This window comes from Myiozetetes cayanensis, unplaced genomic scaffold, assembly GCF_022539395.1.
Source record: "Myiozetetes cayanensis isolate MyiCay16 unplaced genomic scaffold, myiCay2020 scf10, whole genome shotgun sequence".
In the NCBI taxonomy this organism is placed as follows: Eukaryota; Metazoa; Chordata; class Aves; order Passeriformes; family Tyrannidae; genus Myiozetetes; species Myiozetetes cayanensis.
In genome coordinates, this window is record NW_026086605.1 from 20,480,931 (window position 1) to 20,498,416 (window position 17,486).

Sequence of the window (17,486 nt, forward strand, 5' to 3'; positions counted from 1 at the left end):
GGTACTGCCAAGTGGTCTGTTTAAATAGCAGGAAATTAAAAACCCACAAACTATCACCATTGTTCTTCAGTGGATTTCTCTCTCATTTCCTACAGGAAATCATCCTCTCACTAAAATGGTGTTATTTGACTCCAGAAACATTGCCAAGGTGTTTTTTAGTATGTTTAGTTTGACCACTTGCTTCCTCTGTTCCAGGCCATGGGGTGGGTCTTCATGCTCTGCCTACATCCCCAGTGCTGGGGTTTCCAGAGTTAGGAGTTTCTGTAGCATCATGGTTTTTTCCTCTGAGGTGAAAAAAACCATCTGCACCACCAAAGGGATAGTCAACCAGCCCACAGAGAGAATGCCATGAAACATTCTGGCATCCAGACATTGACAGTTCCACTTAAAAGGCCCTTTTTCTATCCCTACCAGTTTACAGATGTTTTTGACCAGCTTTTTTTGCATTGTTGGATCTTTGTAACAATACTGAGGGAGACAATTTCCCTGTAGTTGTTGTTGAGCATCTTCCTTTTTCCTTTTTCCTTTTTCTTTTCCTTTCCCTTTTCCTTCCCCTCCCCTGCCCTTCTCCTTCCCTTTTTCCTTTCCTTTTTTATTCCCTTCCCCTCCTCTCTTTTCTCAAGTGTAATGTGAAAGCAAAGGTTTTCCCCTCTGTTAAAAGACCAGATGCATTTTGGATGTTCTTATAAGAGTAGCTGTCAGGCAACATGTTTCCCCTCCACAAGGTCATTCTCGTGGGCAGGTATCAAGTGGACCCTATGGTTGTTCCAAATGAAAGAGTGTTTTGGCATCCAGCTTAAAATATATTGGATATTATGCCAAATAAACACACCCTGTGGTTATTTATCCCCCGAGTATGCCCTGTGTTCTGGAGCTGTTTAGTAACAGAACATTTTCTCACTGCCCTGTGCTTTTCATGCAGTTGTTTGTGACTTGTTGATAGATGTTGTTTGTCACTGTTTTGTTCATTGCTTCAGAAGAATCAACATCCCAACTGGCAGGAAGGACACGAATATGAGTCATCTCCTCCCAGACCTCCCGACGTAAGGCATCTATTAATTTGTCAACATAGCACACGTGCTGCTGAGTTACTGATCACAGGACTGGCTTTAAGGGTAGCCCTAGACTAATAGAAAGCTCATCGTAACCTCCTCCCCGTGCTTGCTTATGTCCCCTACATGACTGCTGTTTCTGGTTGCATGTCTGTCCATTTGATGCAATCCCAGATGAGAGGTCAGCAATGCTTTGCCATTGTTTCAGTGTACGTGGGCATTAGCCCTGCAGCCTTCATGGGCAAAAAGGGGAGGAGAAGGAGGGATGGACCTGAGATGTGGGCAAATAGGATATTTCCTTCAAAATAATGCTAAACGTTTCCCAAGGGAGGTGGGAATTCTTGCACACCATATTCTCTGCAGCAGTCACTTAGTTTTCAAGTACCTTGTGACAAGCAATCACAGAAATTATATTTTGCCTCTAGGACTTTTATATGACCATGATGCAGGGGACAACAAGTATCTATGTAAATGGAGATCAAGACAAACACCTCAGACTGAACATGCAGACACAACTGAGGCCCATGAGAACAAAGGAGCCCAGAAGAGAGTCACCTGTGGTGGAATATTTTTATGAAAACCATCCAGCCTCTCACTGAAGGAGAAGCACCAAATTGTATCTGGGGACAGAAATAACAAGTAGAACTAACAACAAGACACAGCCCTTTCCCTTGACACCAGGGGTCACACGGTTGCAGTTGATGAACAAGAGAGTTTTCTCTTTGTGCCTACGTGAAATTCTATAGAGACCAAGACGAAAAGTAATTGGATGGGGAAAGAACTTGTTTGCAATCATGCCTCTGAGATGTAGAAGTAAAATCAGATTCCCTTGGAGTACCCCAAGTTCTCTGAAAGAGATGGTTCTGCTGTTCTCCCACATTAATTCATTTTAATAAAGAACCTCTAAATCCCTGCTGTGATACTGGTGGTAGAGAAGACCAGCCTGAGGGGTGGTTGCAGTCCCAACTGCTCAGGTACCTGAGTTCCTTTGCATCAACCTTGAGAAAACAGGAATACTTTCTTTTCCTTTGGAAGAAAGCCCCCAGGCTGCAGTACCCCCTTCCCCTCCAACACCATAAGCCTTCCACACTGGGGCTGTGTTGCAGCTGCTCCGATCCTTGCAGGCAGCAGCAGTGAGCGCAGTGGATGAAGAAGGAAGGACCCTTGCTCAGGAGGAACAGCCCTTCCCACAGGGCCCTGGCCACAGGCACTGCAGACCTACTCTGCAGTGTAGCAGCAGATGTGGGCACTGCCCCAACCCAAATTAAATACAGCTCCAATGCTCATAAATAGATTTTTCTTTATTGGGTTGTTAATGTACACACAGGTAGCGCTATCCATCTGCAAAGCATGGTCTTGGTGGGACATGAGCTGCAGGAGCAGCCCCGGGATCTGTGTTAGTGAGAAAACCAGCTGATTGATGCAGCCACTGTGCTCAAGGATCCCGTGCCAGAGCATCAGTGCAAGGGGCTGCAGTGTCACCCAGAGCCTCCTGTGATGGGGTGGAGTTCTGGGAGGCTTCAAAGCTGTCTACTCTGTGCACATATCTATGTTTGGACTGCCTTCCTGGAATGTGGGAAAGGTGAGCCAATGCTGCTGCTGTTGGTTTCAGTCAAGGAGCTGTAAAGGAATAGCCAGGCAGAGGAGACTGGAGAGAGCAGTTTAGTGCTTTTCAGCGGGGAAAAGCACAGAGCTGGTAGGCAGGAGGTAAATTGCCTGTCCCACTCAGTGTTGGGGTTATGTTGAGCTCCTGGGGGTCGACAACAGACTTCAAGTTAAAGTTCTGCAAGATGGTGGCTATGAGCAGGAATATCTCCATTCGTGCCAAGCCCTCTCCAGGGCATATTCGCTTTCCTGAAAGTGGAAGCACAAAATAGCACTCAGTAGGTGTTTCTGAGAAAATGTCCCAGGTTGGACTTGGCTCCCAGCCAAGTGCCTGGACCACAGGGAAAAAAATCTTCCCCTCTCCCTCTCTTTGGACAGAACAAAAAAACTATAGAAAATCAAAGGAACCCAAATCAAATTCCAAGTAACACGCACTTATATATATAAATAGTATTATACAAAAGATATCATCCACAAGGAACCCCCCAAAAGGGGAAAAAAGGGAAAAGGGGACAAATACCAAATACATTCCTTGAGTTTCCAGAGTTTGTACTAAGCAGATGTGTTGCACACATTTTCGAGAGAAGAATTTGTGGGAGACGTTTGGATGGGTGTATGAAGGAAGAAAAAGGAATAGGAGAAGTCTCAAACATGGAGAGAACGTCACAGGAGTCAAGATGGCAGAGAGCAAGGGCACCTAAAGCACAGATGAAAAAGTGGAAGGTTGGGGCTATTTTTAGGTGAGTGGCTGCATGTAGAGGTGTTGGGAAAAAGCAGAGCTACCACAGAAAGACAGGTTGGTTCAGGATGACTTTGGTGGTTGTATAGGAAGGTGACAGGTATTTTAGAAAGCGTCCGTGCATCCCGTTCACGTCCTTACATTGGCAACTCCTAGTAGGAGATTGGAGAAGCCTTCAGGCCTGAACAAGGTGGGACATGCCACTGGAGATGGGAGCAGCAGGGAAGAGTTATCCAGAGAGCAGTGAGGCCCAAGGAAGCACCAGTGGGACCATGTTGGGAAGAGGCAGGGTAGTCACCAGAGGAGAAGGCTGACAGACAGAGAGAAAGCCTGTGCTTTACCTGCTGAGAAGGGCATGAAGAAGTCGCTCTTCTTAAAGGTGCCATTCTTGTTCAAGAAATGTTCAGGGTTGAACTCATGTGGATTTGCAAACTCTTTACTGTCATGGAGGACAGAACTGAGGACAGGAAAAATTGTGGTTCCCTGAAGTAACACAAGAAGAGCAGAACATGAAGGGGAGGTAACTTAGTTTTAACTTGGCAGGCAATCCAATTGAGTGATCTGAGATTCCTAGTGTAGCCCTAAGAGTGCCTTTGGTCTCCCTTTGGTCCCCAAAGGGACAGGCAGCTTTAGGGAGACCCTGGTGGATGCCACAGCAGTGACAGTTTTTGGCTGTTCTTCCATAATGCTCCTTCTCACCTCCAGAACATTTATCCTCACCTGCTCTGGTCATCAGGGGATACCCCAGCTAAGTCTTCCTCTTTCTTAGTGTTTCACAAGAATGAACTTGTAGATGCACCATGGCCCTTCTTTTCTGTGAGCCTCAAAAAGTGAAAGTACACGAAGTTGTGGAAATGAAGCTCACTTCCCCTCTGCTGACAAATTTCTCCAGCCACGGAAATCACAACACCAACAGCCCAGGTGCTGCTGTTGCCCTGCTGCCCACAGCCACCCAGAAAAGCAATGAGCATTGCTGCACTGGGTCAGGTCAAGCCAGGGGCTGCTCTAATCCACCAGCCTGCCTCTGGCAGTGGCCAGCAGAGACTGCCTCAGGAAGTAGGTGAGAACAGAGTAAACAGGTTTTGCTTGTTCCACTGAATGGAAGCATACCCTCCAGCACTTTGTGGCTCAGGGGCTTTCTGTGCTCCATAACCAGCAACTAACTTTGCTTCCAAGCATGTGCATAGGCTGTCCTGGCTGGTAGTGAGCAGCTCCATGACTTTGCTGCTCTGGGTTTTTGTGAACCCACTGTGCTTCTGCAGATAGGTAAAGCAAGGGAACAGATGTGTTGGTCAGCGCTACTCTTCTAGTCTTGGCCCATGGAGTGTCAACGAGGCAGTGAAAATGAGCTACAGAAGCCTGAGGATAAAACCCTCATGAAGATCTGGGTGAAAACAAGGTCAGGCCACAACAGTTCTGGCTTCTGGCTGTAACTGACAGCCTTAGGGCAAATGTGCTGCCACCTCATCCTTGAGCTTAAGGGAGCTTGCCCACTAACCTTAGGAATGACGTAATCTCTGAAGGAGGTGTCTTTGGTCACAGTGTGAGGGACAGACAGGGGGAGAAGAGAGATGAAGCGCTGGATTTCATGGACCACTGCATCTGTGTAGGGCATCTGGATCCGGTCAGCCACACACGGTTTTCGTGATCGTCCTATGACCTGGTCAATCTCTTCTTGAACTTTCTCTGTCATGAGAGGCACAAACCATAAAATGGGTAAATAGAACCAAACCTGCATTCATAGGTTGCCCTAAGCTCTTTACAAATCAGAGATGGCAGGAGCATTGATGTTGGTTTTGGTGTGACTAGAACACAGTTCCACTGCTGCCCATGCAAAGAAAGTTCTCCTTTTGACCTGGCTAAACAGGAGTACTGGGAGATAAAGGTGAGGACACAGTCAGGTGCCAGGTGTGAGGGGACTATAGCTGATGATGATGCCAGTGAAGCTGAGGGGCCTCCATTGGCCACCATAAGGAATGACAGTGCAAGGACTTTGTCCATTTGGGTAAAATATGAGAGAGAAACAGAGAGAGAAGAAAAGCAGGGAGAAGGATGTGGTGTTAGGCACATGCCCAGCTCAGGGAAAATGCTAGAAAGGAAGAGATCACAAACTGGTACCTTGTATCTTTGGATGTTTGAGAAGCAGCAGAAGCCCATAGCGTACAGTGGTGCTAGTTGTCTCAGTTCCAGCAATAAACAAGTCAAAGGTGCTCGTTATCAGGTTCTTCAGGTGGAAACTGGAATTGGGACGATCTTTCTCCTAGGGAAAAGACTGGGTTGTTTCTCTGGCTGAGCTGAGAAAAGTGGCCCTTTCTCATATCATCCCAGGCCTTCCTTTTCACCTAGAGCTGTTCCATTTCTTTGCTAAAGTGCAGCACCATCTGGGGCATTGCAATGCTACCTTGAGCAGTAAACTCCAACCGCCTTGAGCAACCTTCTTTCAAGCTGTGCTCTGAATGGTACTCAAGTGCTTGTTTGCCTTGCTATACCAACTGCTTTCCAGTGAAAAACCGCCAGACGAGAGTGCTGGGGAACACGCAGACCCAGAACTATAAGTTCTAGCACAGGCAGTATCTGGGATATGTCTTCCCATTGCACAGCTGACGGGGAAGGGGTCATCCCAATGTCTGTGTCACTTATGAGAGGGAACGGACTCAGCATGGGTGTGTTTGAGGATGAGCTGGGGCTGCTGCTGTCTCCTTACCTCCTGCATTTTGCTGAGGAAACAGTCAATGAAATCCTGAGGGGAGTTGGGATCTAGGGAGGCTTGGTGCAACTTCACCTCCTCTGCCACAAAGGCTTTGAGAGCATCAAATTCTGCAAATATTTGGTTGTGTGGGCCAGGCAAGTAATCCATGATCTTTGGGAACATCTGGTAGAGCTGGAAGGAAAGAAACAGGAAGGTTGCTAGTATGACCATTAACCCATCCTTTGATATTAACAAAAAAAAAAAAAAAAGGAATGCCACAATTGAGCCAAGCAGAAGGACTATGAATGTGGGCAGTCTGGCAGGGCTGTAGGGGCTTGGTTAGTAGCACTAGGAACCTTAGAGCTGGAGAAGAAGGGTGTTCAGGACTATTGGGAAGCTGCACTTAGCAAAGCCAATTCCATTGGTGAAGGTGCTTCCTGCTCTCAAATGTAATCCCTTCTGTGCAGCAGAGAATTGATGGGCTCCTTATTAAAAGACTGAAATGGAACTTCATTGGGAGGGAGGCCTCCTGCTCCTCTGGGAGAATGTTGCCACTGTGAAATGGCTACTGAATGTACCTGTCCCCAGTGGGAGTTCATCAGCTCAAAGATGTTGTTCATGTTGTTCATCAGACCCAGGAACTTCTTGTCTTTATAATCATACCGCTTCCCAAAGACGATGGAGCATATGACATTGGAGACAGAACAGCTCAGCATGAAGGTTGGGTCAAAAGGTTTTCCTGTGATTCCAGAAAAGTTACAGACTATAAAAAAACCTTGCAAAACTATGGCTACTTATGGCTACTGTGGGTAATCTGACCTCTGGTTGTTAGTGGAAATATCAGATCACAGAAGGGTCTTCCGAAGAGAAGAGTACATGAAATTACTTACACCTTTGTAACGAGGGGTATCTGATGCATGGACCAAATCCACAGGAATTTCAGTTCTTTGCTAAAGACATGAGCTCCCTTAAAACAGGAAATGTTTTCAAATGTAAGATATATTAAAAATGGACCATACCCTTTGTTTTGTTGATCTCTTCCAGCAAGTAGTCAGATTCCTCCTGTATCCTCTCTTCAATGCTCCTCTTCCCCATTCCAAAGTTCCGCAGAGTGGTGAGAGCAAACCGCCGGACCTGTATCCACGGCTCGTTGTTGCTAAAAACAATCCCTGCAGAAGAGAGAAGGAAGAGGGAAGACTTGGCTTGGGCATGCTGGGTGTGGGATGAACAGTGGCTCACAGTGACAGAGAATCTTGTTCCTGGAGAGCACTGTCATGGTAGTGTCACAGAGTCCTGTGATTTGGAGGCAACCTCTGGAGGTTCTGTAGTCCAACTGTCTGATTCTGGCCTTCTCCACTGCACATGCAACCTCCTTGGGAATAATTGATCACTCACATCCACTCACAATTTCTCTTGCTGCAGCTGGTGGCTGTTGCCCCTTGTCCTTTCCCAGCCCATCTCTGAGAACAACTGGCTCCACGTCTCTGCTACGTCCCCCTTTGGGTGATGGAAGCCAGGAATTACAGCCCACTCTGCCTTCCCTTCTCCAGGTGGGACACTCCTCTCCCCTGCAGTGTTCCTTCCTGCATGGGACATTCCAGCTCTACTCTGCTGAACACACCCTCAGCCCTTCCCTTCTCAGAAGGAGCTCAGCCAGCAAACATACCTAATCCATTGTTGGCCCTGTCTCCTACTGGCATGCGTCCTCTGGCAGCAAACTCATCCGCACGATCAATCAAAGCTTCTTTCACCACACTATGTCCATGCAGCACCACCACTGGGTAAGAGCCCAGGTGCACTGTGAACACTGGTCCATACTCTTCACTGAGCTGTAAAAATGCAAGAGAGAACATGGCCATGTAGCAAATAGAGAGGAAGAGTTGAAAAGTCTCCTTGCTGCAGCATCCCACTGCAGGCAGTGAGCCTCACACACCGGCAACATCAAGATTTGGTCCTCTCATGATAAGTGTGGCTATGGAGAGGAGTCCCAGCTATCCGGCCCTGAACAACAAAGGCAACAGCAACAAGGGGGAGCAGCCGCAATCCCCGTGACTCTGCTGCTCCTCTGGCATTGCAATTCATCAAGCTCTAGCCAGAGGTTGTCCCCATGCATAGGTGCCACACGTGTCTCACCCCCAGAAGAAAGAGAGAAAAAGAAAGTGGCATTACCTTGTCGAGGGTTTTGGACAAGTTACTTGGTTTCACCTGTAGCAAGTTACCTAGAATGGGAAGGGGAGCTGGTCCTGGAGGCATCTTCCCCTTTCCAGACTTCCCTTTCCATGCTGCAAAGGAGAGCAGGCAAGCAAAGCAAATCAGGAGGACAACAGTGGCTGCTCCCAGGAGCTCCATTTGTTTCTGCAGTTCAGGAGAAAGTGACTCTGGCTGCCAGAGTCCAAGTTTATATACTGAAGGGCTGTGTTAGCTCAAGAGCGTGTTTTGGCTCGCATGGCTGAGTCAGTCAGTGTTACTAGTCAATCATTTGTTAGATTGCCCTGTGTTATGAAACTAAGATTTTATTGCTTTTAATTGGTCATTGAAGACACACCTTATCTCAAACAACTGCAGAGGCCAACAGAGGCCAAGAAATTTATAACATGCTCATAAATCTTGTTTTGTTTAACCTACAGTTAATTGTTAAAGAGATCACACTAAGGGTGTACTCTTATACTGAGGCACTCACAGTAATTCCCTCTCACAGGAGCATCTTCAGTGCCATTTGGGATTTCAGTTCTTCAGTATCAGTTATGCAAACTCCCAGTGATGTCAGCCATCCTTGATTGTTCCTGAAATCTTCCTGACATTGATAGACTTTGCACTGCATGTGATGTGCCAAAGGACATATAGACATGTTCTCCTCGGTGTACAGCAATTAAATGCCTCAGTCTCTCTGCCTAGGAGTGTCTGGCCTCACAAGAGAGGAAAGTATAAAATATCCATCTAGCAAGGGCAGAAAGGTCTCCAGACATCACAGTAGACAAGAAAGCACTTGCTGGGTGAGAGAAAATAAAGACATAAGAAAAGTGGATGAGACCTTGGGACTCTGACCTCTTCAAGGTCTCCTAGAGGACAAAACGATTGGCAAAAGCAGGCAGAGAAGAGAGAAATGAAGAACTTGAGAGGATCTCTGGGGAATAGCTTCCAATACTGTGCCAGAGATGCACTTGGCAGAGGCTGGGTATAGGTTAGTGCCACCTGGCAACTAGTCCTTGCACTTGTAATGACCAAAGAAGCTCCCCCAGACTACTGCTGGAAGTTGGCACGTAGAAGTTGTTGTTTTGCTATGTCTGATTCCAGTATGAGGAACTGCTGCCCTGGAAGGTCCTTAGGTGCTCTAGAGACAGCAGAGCATGTCTGGTGAAAGGACCCTCAAGGTTGTTCTCAGCTTGCTCAGTCTGGCCTTCTGCCTCTGTCTCTCCTGAACTGTGACCCATCTGCAGGCAGACAGATCCAACTGATCAGGAGTTGCGAGGGTAGGGGACGTAGGACTTGGTGGGAATTAGCGAGAGGCCTGGGTGAACTGAGTGCTTAGTTGGAGTGTGCTAATGTGAGTTTCCCCTTTCACTCAGAGGTGCTAGTGAAGGTCTCCATCCCTTGCAAAAGTTTCTGTACCTTCCCTCCCCTACGCGTTCTTAAGTCACCCTCGCTCTCTTGCATAGGTACAGTAATTTGCTAGTTGTTCTTTTTAAATCTCATTTCACTTCGTAAAGGCCCACACTAGATATTTTGGTGGGAAAACTGAATTACCAACAACTTTTGGCAAGTTGCTGATCTGCTGGCCTAAATTGCTGCATCAGTTCAGATGGCAGGGAAGTTCATGGAAGTTCATGTAGGTTTATGGACTTTTGCCTGATGAAAGTAAAGTTCATGAGAGTTTGCACTGCTACATGAGGTAGCTGCCAGATAACAGCAGTCATGGACTTTCCACGTTGTCTGTAAAGTTCCCTTCTTCCTACCCTCATTGATCAGCTTCAGGCTAGTGGACCACAGAGACATTTGCCTTCACCTGCCTTCATCCTCTGCATGTCCTGTTTGTGGTGGTCCTGGGTGCTGTCTAAACTGGTGCTTACAGCTGGGTCATTGTAATGCAGGAGAACTATCAAATGGGTGAGGAAAAGATTTATGAGGAAGGAGAAACCTGCCCGTTTTATCTCAGCCAGGCTGCTTCCCACTTTCTATAGCAACTTCTTTCAAACAAAGCATTTCATTTCCATGAATTTCAGGCTCATTTCAAGTGCCTCTCATCCCTGTCCAGTGTGTGTGGGTATTAGGAAAGGGCAGTTAGCTGAAACTGTTTGCAACACAGATATTGCTTGGTGGATCTACAGCTCTCCCAGTGTTGTTTCACATAGAATTATTTGTCAACTCCATGCAGCCTTTTTTGCTGTCAGCATAAACAGAATATTGATGGGTTATAGTGTAATTAAAGCTACCTCTCTGTAGCTCCAAACTACTTTGTTTGTTATGTTTTACCCAATTATCAGCAGGTAATGCAGTCAAATGAAGCATTCGGGAGTCAAGCAGTGGTGGTGAGATCTGAGCAAGCACAAGACTCAGCTTCTACAGAGATAAAGCCTCCCTCCCTGCCAAAGTCCAGATGTTTTCCCTGGCTGCCTCTCCATCGTGGCTGCCCAGTGCCCACTTGGTTCATGTGTGCTGCTCAAACCACAGCCCGTCGAGATCCATTTGCTTGGGTTCCTGCTGTGCAGAGCAGCTCAAAAGGTCTTGTACTTTGTGGAACAGCCATCCTGACTGGTGCATGAAATTAGCCATGTGCAGGGTAGGCACAGTGACATTCTTCACCCAGCTGGGATCATGGCAGCCCGTACACCTGCAGAGCAAAGACGGGCTGTGGGCTGAGGTGGAAGAGCAGAGGAAATGGCTCCCTCAGACTCAGCTACGATCCACAATGCCTGTGGGGAGGACTGGCTGGAGGGACAAGTGTGCTGGGACTGCTGCACAGTGCTGTGCAGACATCCAGGAGCTGGAGGGTCTGATGAGGGCACAAGCATGAATGGCTACCAGTGGAAGTGCATTATCAAGGGACAAGATTAGAAATCCCACACATCTAATGCACACACCATGCTGGGATGTGTGTGTGTTGATCTACTGCCAAAGAAATATGCAGAGTACAAAAGAACATGGGTGGCTCAGGCTATGCCAGCACTCCCACAAAAAGGCATGCACAGACACAAATGTGTGCATCACCTCTGCAACAGTGTAAAAACATTCACACCTCCACTGCAGGAATGCAGACACATCTGTATGGAAAGATGGACAATGAGGCGTTCACTCAGTGTGACTGCCTGGTGCGTGGCTAGGGAGAAGGATCTACATGAGACACACTGCAGTTATAGACAGGCAATGGTTGCTGGAAAGGCACAGTTTTCTCTGGGATCACAGAGACTCCCCTTAGGTGTGTTTTAAGCCCATCTGAGGGAACCCCTGTAAGTTTTTGGGAGTGGGGTTCCAACAGAGCACACAGTCCTGCCACCTGTCAGCCACGCCTAGACCAGTCCTGCAGCTTATCCCTGCACAACCACACTGCAAACAGGGCTGTAAGTCCATAGCCAAGAGTGTTTATAGGGAATCACCACCTTTTAAGTGTGCAAAGCCTCCTGAGCTCCATAGTTTCCCACAGATTTCATGTGAAGGGCTATTTTTGTGCTTTCATGTCAGCACCCTATGTCTGGCATTTGAAGCAGTGTCAGCTTTAAAAGAATAAAAGAGCAAAGGAGCGTTGTCACTCAGTTTCTGGCACTCTTGCCTTGTAATGAGTAATTAGAGCAGCAATAGGGCACCTGGGGAAAAGCAGCCAGATGTCCTGCATGTCTCGGCCATTGGAAGGACTCAGAGTGACAGAAAGGATCTGAAGACCCTGCTGGGGCTGTACAGTATGAATACAGATCCACCTCTTCACATTAGCTCAGCTTTTGCCCTGTGGTTTTCTTCAAAGGATGCAAGCAGACTGCTGGGTTCAGGTGAGGGCAATGGAAGGTGCTAAAACTGCTGGGCTGGGCCCACCTGGACACTTCAGGGATTTCTGATCCCAGCTGGCTCCACAATTTAAAAGGGCTAGGCTAAGGAGAGCTACCTCATGGTCCTTGGCAAGAGAGCAGGATGAGTGTTGTAGGACAGTCTGGGGCTGTATTGGGTGCTATGCTTTTCTGGGTGTTTCTTGGTTCCCTGTCTTTGTTTGTGGGTGCTAGTGGTAATGTTTTTTCTGATCCTACCCTGTTGACTTGTGGCCAAGAAAGCTTACAGCTCACCTTACCTCTGGGCTGGGAAGGGAATGCTTCATTGTTGCTGACTACTTGGGGTAGGTGAAGGCGGTGTCCAGAGGCATTTGTAGCCCAATCTTTGCACACTGCAGAGGAATGCCTGGATGAGGAGGAAGGAAGGGGTTTTGATGGGAAGTGCTGCTGAACAGCTTTCAATGCATTTTGTATAACTAGGGGGATGTTTATGTCACCCATCAGTCAAGGGTTTTGGTGAAGTAGTGGGCCTGGATCTAGATGGTCTTGGCTGCTGGATTCTCTCACATGCCCCCTGCTTTTCCAGACCCTAATGCTGGCTAGGACCCTGTTTCCTACAGAAAGGTAGGGTTGCAGTGGACCCTATGTGTAATGTGGGATGTTAAAGCCACTGCTGCTGTCTTCTCTTTCTGTAGATACTGAGGGGAAGGCACATGCTCTGCAGAATGACTCTGACTGTGGGCTGTTGGTATCTGGGACTCCAGATGGCTCCAGGAAAGTACAGGTTTCTTATAGTGGCTGTTATATCTTTGAATGGGTGAGTGGCCTTATGGATTCTGCTGGGACTGTGGCTACTGCTGCTCTGGCTGCCCTGACTGGTGTGGTTTTCCCCTAGGATGGCCATTACCTTCTGCTGCTTGGACTTGAAGGAACAGATGCTGCTGGGCGAAAGGTTCTTCATGAAGAGACACTGCTCAGGTGCCCTGTGGACCTTCCTGGTAAGATTGTGACAGCTGCTTGTATCTTGTGGGGATGAGTGCTATTCCTTTTCGTTGGCTGTTCCTAGTCAGTCTAGGGGCTAGGAAAGGGGATTTATTGCTATGCAGAAAACTGCCTGGAAAAGGGTTTGGACATAGGAACCACCAACTTGCTGGGAACTTGCATGTCTTTGCAAGATCAGCAGGTGAACATGTTCATTGTGTCTCCTAACCATGTTCTGGCTGCTTGGGTCCCTGCAAGTTCAGAGACTGAGCCAGAGACTAGGTACAATGATTTTTGTAACTACCAAGAGTTGACCCAAAACATTTATCTTGACAGCTCTCATACAAGTCCAGTCTCCTATACGTGGCTTCTGGGGGACACTCTTTTGCAGGGAAATGCATGTCCCTTCTGAGGAGGCTTCCATGCTACTTCCAGGCCATGTGTTTAACCCTCACCTGACTCTAATTTCCCTTCATTTGTATGCAGAGTCAGCAGGACACCTTCCACCAGAGTCCTTTGTGTCTTTTGTCCCCCTGCTTTTGTGCTTTAGGTGCCAACTCCTGCTGATTTTTTCTAGCCCTAGATGCTCCAAGCAGTGGTTTCTGTTCGGCTGTTCCCAGCCAGGACCGGCTGCCGTGTGCCTCCTTGCCTGTCAGCCAGGGAAACTGTGAAGCGCAAGGCTGCTGCTATGACCCTAGAGACAGGATAAATCCTTGCTACTTTGGAAACACAGGTAAGCCTGAGCAGCTGTCCCTCCCTCCTATTGAGTTGCCTCAAAACAGGATTGCTCACTCTTTTTGCCTGTCAGGAATACCACGTTCTGTTGAGGTGTCCAGCCTTTTCAGGTGTATTGCAGCGGTCCTGGGTTTATGGCCAGAATCGATGTTGCTGTTAGAGCTGGTTGCACTTGTCTTGCTCTGCTTAGCAATTGTTTCAGGGCTTAAAGGCAGGAGAACTCATAAAACTTTCTGGCCTCATCTTTGCTGTAATGTTTGAGTCTCTTTTCCATCCTCCTTCTCCCTGAGCTTAAGACTGATTATATCTTTTCCTCCAGTGACAGCTCATTGCACAGCAGATGGCCAGTTTTCCATTGCTGTTTCTCGGGATGTGACCCTGCCACCCATTGTCCTGGACTCGGTGCAACTGGCCAGTGGACACAGTACTGGCTGTGTTCCTACTGTGAAAAACAATGCATTTGTTGTGTACCGGTTCCCACTCTCTGCCTGTGGCACCACTTTTCAGGTAAGAGCTGCAGCTGTCTCTAGGCTGCAACAGCAGAAGCTTGCAGACCTGGAACAACCTGATGTGGCTTTGGCCACTTAATGGACACCCTAGAGACTTCCAGAGGCTAAGTACTCTTCTCCAGCCTCGTAGTGATCCAGCCTGACTTTACCACAGTGATGGTGCCTGTCTGTCATTGCAGGTGACTGGAGACCAGGCCATATATGAGAATGAGTTGGTGGCATCCAGGGATGTGAAGACTGCAAGCCTCGGCTCTGTCACTAGGGATAGCACTTTCAGGTATTACCCCGGGGCTGGTGTTGCTGCGTGCCATTGTGCTCAGTGTTACTGCAGAAATTCCTGCTTGTCACAAGCTCTGCATTCACAACAGCACACTGGAGGAACTAAGGACTGGTATGTCTCTAGTTAGTGGGAATAAAGCTGGTGCTGATCAGTGACCCTCTGGAGATTCTCAAATCCAAAGTCCAAAGAGAATGTCAAGAATTTCCTAAAAGGAAGTGTTGTGAGGAAGATTAGGAATACTAGGAGCGTAGCTAATTAAAGTAGGTACTGTGTTGCCGTATTGGGAAAAGGACATATCAGAGTGACTTTTCTTATCTGCCTGATTTGGAGCTTTCCTGTCCTACCAGGTTACATGTGCGATGTAGTTATTCCATCAGTGGGAGCTCCATTCCCTTGAGTGTTCAGGTCTTCACATTGCCACCACTCCCTGCTGTGTCCCAGCCAGGTCCTCTGTCCTTGGAGCTGCGTGTTGCCTCAGGTAGGAGAGGTCTGCAGGACTTACTCAAGCCTCTTGGTGCAGGCTCTGGTCTCTGAGTAATAAGGGAGTACAGACTGGTTAATCCAGCACTACTTCCCAGCCATGGTGGGAACTTACAGATATGGCTATAAAGGATATTCTTGGGATGCCTCTTGCTGTTTCTTCCTGCTCTAAAATGGCTCTTTGGTTTCTTCTGCTCCAGATGGAAGCTATACTTCCTACTACAGTGACAGTGACTATCCTGTTGTGAAGACTCTGAGAGACCCTGTTTATGCAGAAGTCAAGGTCCTTCAGAGAACAGACCCAGACCTGATTTTAGTTCTGCACCACTGCTGGGCCACGCCAAGTACCAATCCCCAGCAACAGCTGCAGTGGCCTGTTTTGGTGGATGGGTAAGTTCCTTGTCAACAACTTTGGGTCAGGGGAATAACTTGCTCTTTTTTGACTGCTTGCCTCTCCTCCTCAGGTGCCCTTATGCAGGGGACAACTATCAGACACAACTGGTGCCTCTGAGTTTTGCCTCAGGACTACAGTTCCCCTCTCACTACCAGCGTTTCACCCTCTACACGTTCACCTTTGTGGACTCTGCTTCCCAAGAGAAGCTCTCTGGGCTGGTAAGATCCTGTCCTGGCTGCCTAGTTTCCTATTGAGGACAAGTAAAATGTGAGCAATAAGAACCATTTGATAACTATGAAGGGCTTGGCCTTCTTGTGAGGGAGACAAGGGGGCAAGGTGGTGGCAGGAGCAAAGACTAGGAAAATCCCCTCCTGAAACAAAAGGGGATAGGTTGATGCAAACTTAATTCCCTGAGATGAATGTGGTAGAGGTAAGATTCGTCACTGGAGGGGTGGGACAGAATATGAGCCTATGAGGAGGTAGCCCTTAAGCAAGGGCTATTTTGTTGCCTAAACTGTTCTGCTGAATTAGTTTAGGTTGTGTGCTCTAGCTATGCTGATCATTAGTCTCTAAACCAAATTTCTTAGTCAAAATGACTTGAAATAGCTTTGTGTATCTGTGAAGCATCTGGGCTCTGAATATTGTGAGTTTCTGCACAGTTAAGTCATATGAAGTTTACCCTGCCTTGTGCTGCTTGCTCAGCACTCCTGGAACCACTTAATACTCAAAAGAGGTCACAGCTGTATCCAGCATTGGTCGCAGTGTAGTGGTGCTTGGGCAGCTGTATCCCAGGTGGGTGGGAGAAGTGCTGTAATGCCGGATTTCACCGAGTTTGAAGGTGTATGGTAAAGATACTGAAGGTGCCTTGCAGCAGACAGCAGAGGGCTCCAAGGCTACAGCCTGGATTTGAAACAAGCGAAAACCACCTGCCTGCCTTCTTTCTGTCACCAGGTGTGCATGATCTGGCTGGTATGGAATTAACTCTTCTCATAGCAGTCCACATGTTGCTGTGTTTTTGGATTTGTGTCTAAAACTGTGTTGAAAGCATTCCGATTGTTCTCGCTGTTTGCGGAATAGTGCTTGCACAGTACCAAGGCTCTTTCTCCTCTCTGCTGCCTGAGTGATTCCAGGCTGTGTTCCATTCTTTCTAGGTGTACCTTCACTGCAGTGCTTCAGTGTGCCACCGGTCTGTACAGGAGTCCTGCACCTCCCCTTGTCCTGCTAGAGCCAGTAAGCGTCCTGCCCTTCTGCTTCACTATCCAAAGGGGCAACAAGGGTCTTGCTTCCAAGGTGCAGGGGTAGGGGACACACAGAGACCATGGACTAATTGCCTTGAGCCATGGACAGCTTGCCAAGGCATTTCCTGCTCCTTTCCACTGACTAAAGGCCCTTGCTCTTATGCCAGAAGGGCAGAGGTCTTTGTGGGCTCCTAATTCTGTGTGGACTCACATGGAAACTTTGGCCTTCAGAGCTTTGTGTGTGTTGAGAAGCTGACCTTGAGGGCCATCCATCTCAACTACAGCCTTCCCATTGCTCTGTAGGGGGTAAAAGGAGCACTGAGCATCACTTTCAGGAGGGTGCCTCCCATGTCTCCAGCAAAGGCCCTGTGATTTTCCTCCCGGATGAGTTTAGATGGGACACAGCAAAGGATGGCCTTGGTAAGTGTGGCAGCCCAGCATAGCCAGTCTGGGGAAGAGGGCTGGTCTAAGGCTTTTCTGCAGAAAGACAGAACCCCAGAGGAAGCATCTCTGTGCCTCACTGGGAGCATTAATTGGGTTGTCTCTCCCCCACAGGAGCAGCTGTGCACGCTGCAGCCCCCTGGGCTCTGGCCTTTGCTGCTGTGGGAAGTGGGGCAGTTCTGTGCATGGTCCTTGTAGCTGTTGTGCTGTGGCAAAGGAAGGTGTCAGCAACGTGTGAAATCAATGGATTGCAATAAAGTGGCCTGTAAAACCACTTGATCTGTGGTACTGCTTCTCCTAGAGACCATGGCTGTAAGACTTTATTGGCAAGGCAAAAATTTTTGTCTGTGGCTGTGAAAGCTTTCCAAATG

General features: G+C 48.0%; 2 protein-coding genes across 2 annotated transcripts; one reads left to right on the forward strand and one right to left on the reverse strand.

The window, feature by feature from the left end:
• Positions 1-2,334: 2,334 nt before the first annotated feature.
• On the reverse strand, positions 2,335-8,462 carry LOC126653276 (cytochrome P450 2C9-like). Its single transcript, XM_050340831.1, has 9 exons — positions 8,255-8,462; positions 7,752-7,914; positions 7,105-7,254; positions 6,664-6,824; positions 6,101-6,277; positions 5,515-5,656; positions 4,895-5,082; positions 3,738-3,879; positions 2,335-2,906 (listed from the first exon to the last, which is right to left on the reverse strand). Exons 1-9 carry the CDS (start codon positions 8,432-8,434, stop codon positions 2,725-2,727), a joined length of 1,485 nt encoding a protein of 494 aa, XP_050196788.1. The 5' UTR covers positions 8,435-8,462; the 3' UTR covers positions 2,335-2,724.
• A 3,740-nt stretch (positions 8,463-12,202) lies between these two features.
• LOC126653275 (zona pellucida sperm-binding protein 4-like) lies at positions 12,203-17,372 on the forward strand. Its single transcript, XM_050340830.1, has 12 exons — positions 12,203-12,401; positions 12,753-12,874; positions 12,953-13,055; positions 13,616-13,771; positions 14,093-14,280; positions 14,462-14,559; positions 14,910-15,040; positions 15,243-15,432; positions 15,507-15,654; positions 16,588-16,666; positions 16,978-17,094; positions 17,230-17,372. Exons 1-12 carry the CDS (start codon positions 12,203-12,205, stop codon positions 17,370-17,372), a joined length of 1,674 nt encoding a protein of 557 aa, XP_050196787.1.
• The last annotated feature ends 114 nt before the right edge of the window (positions 17,373-17,486 follow it).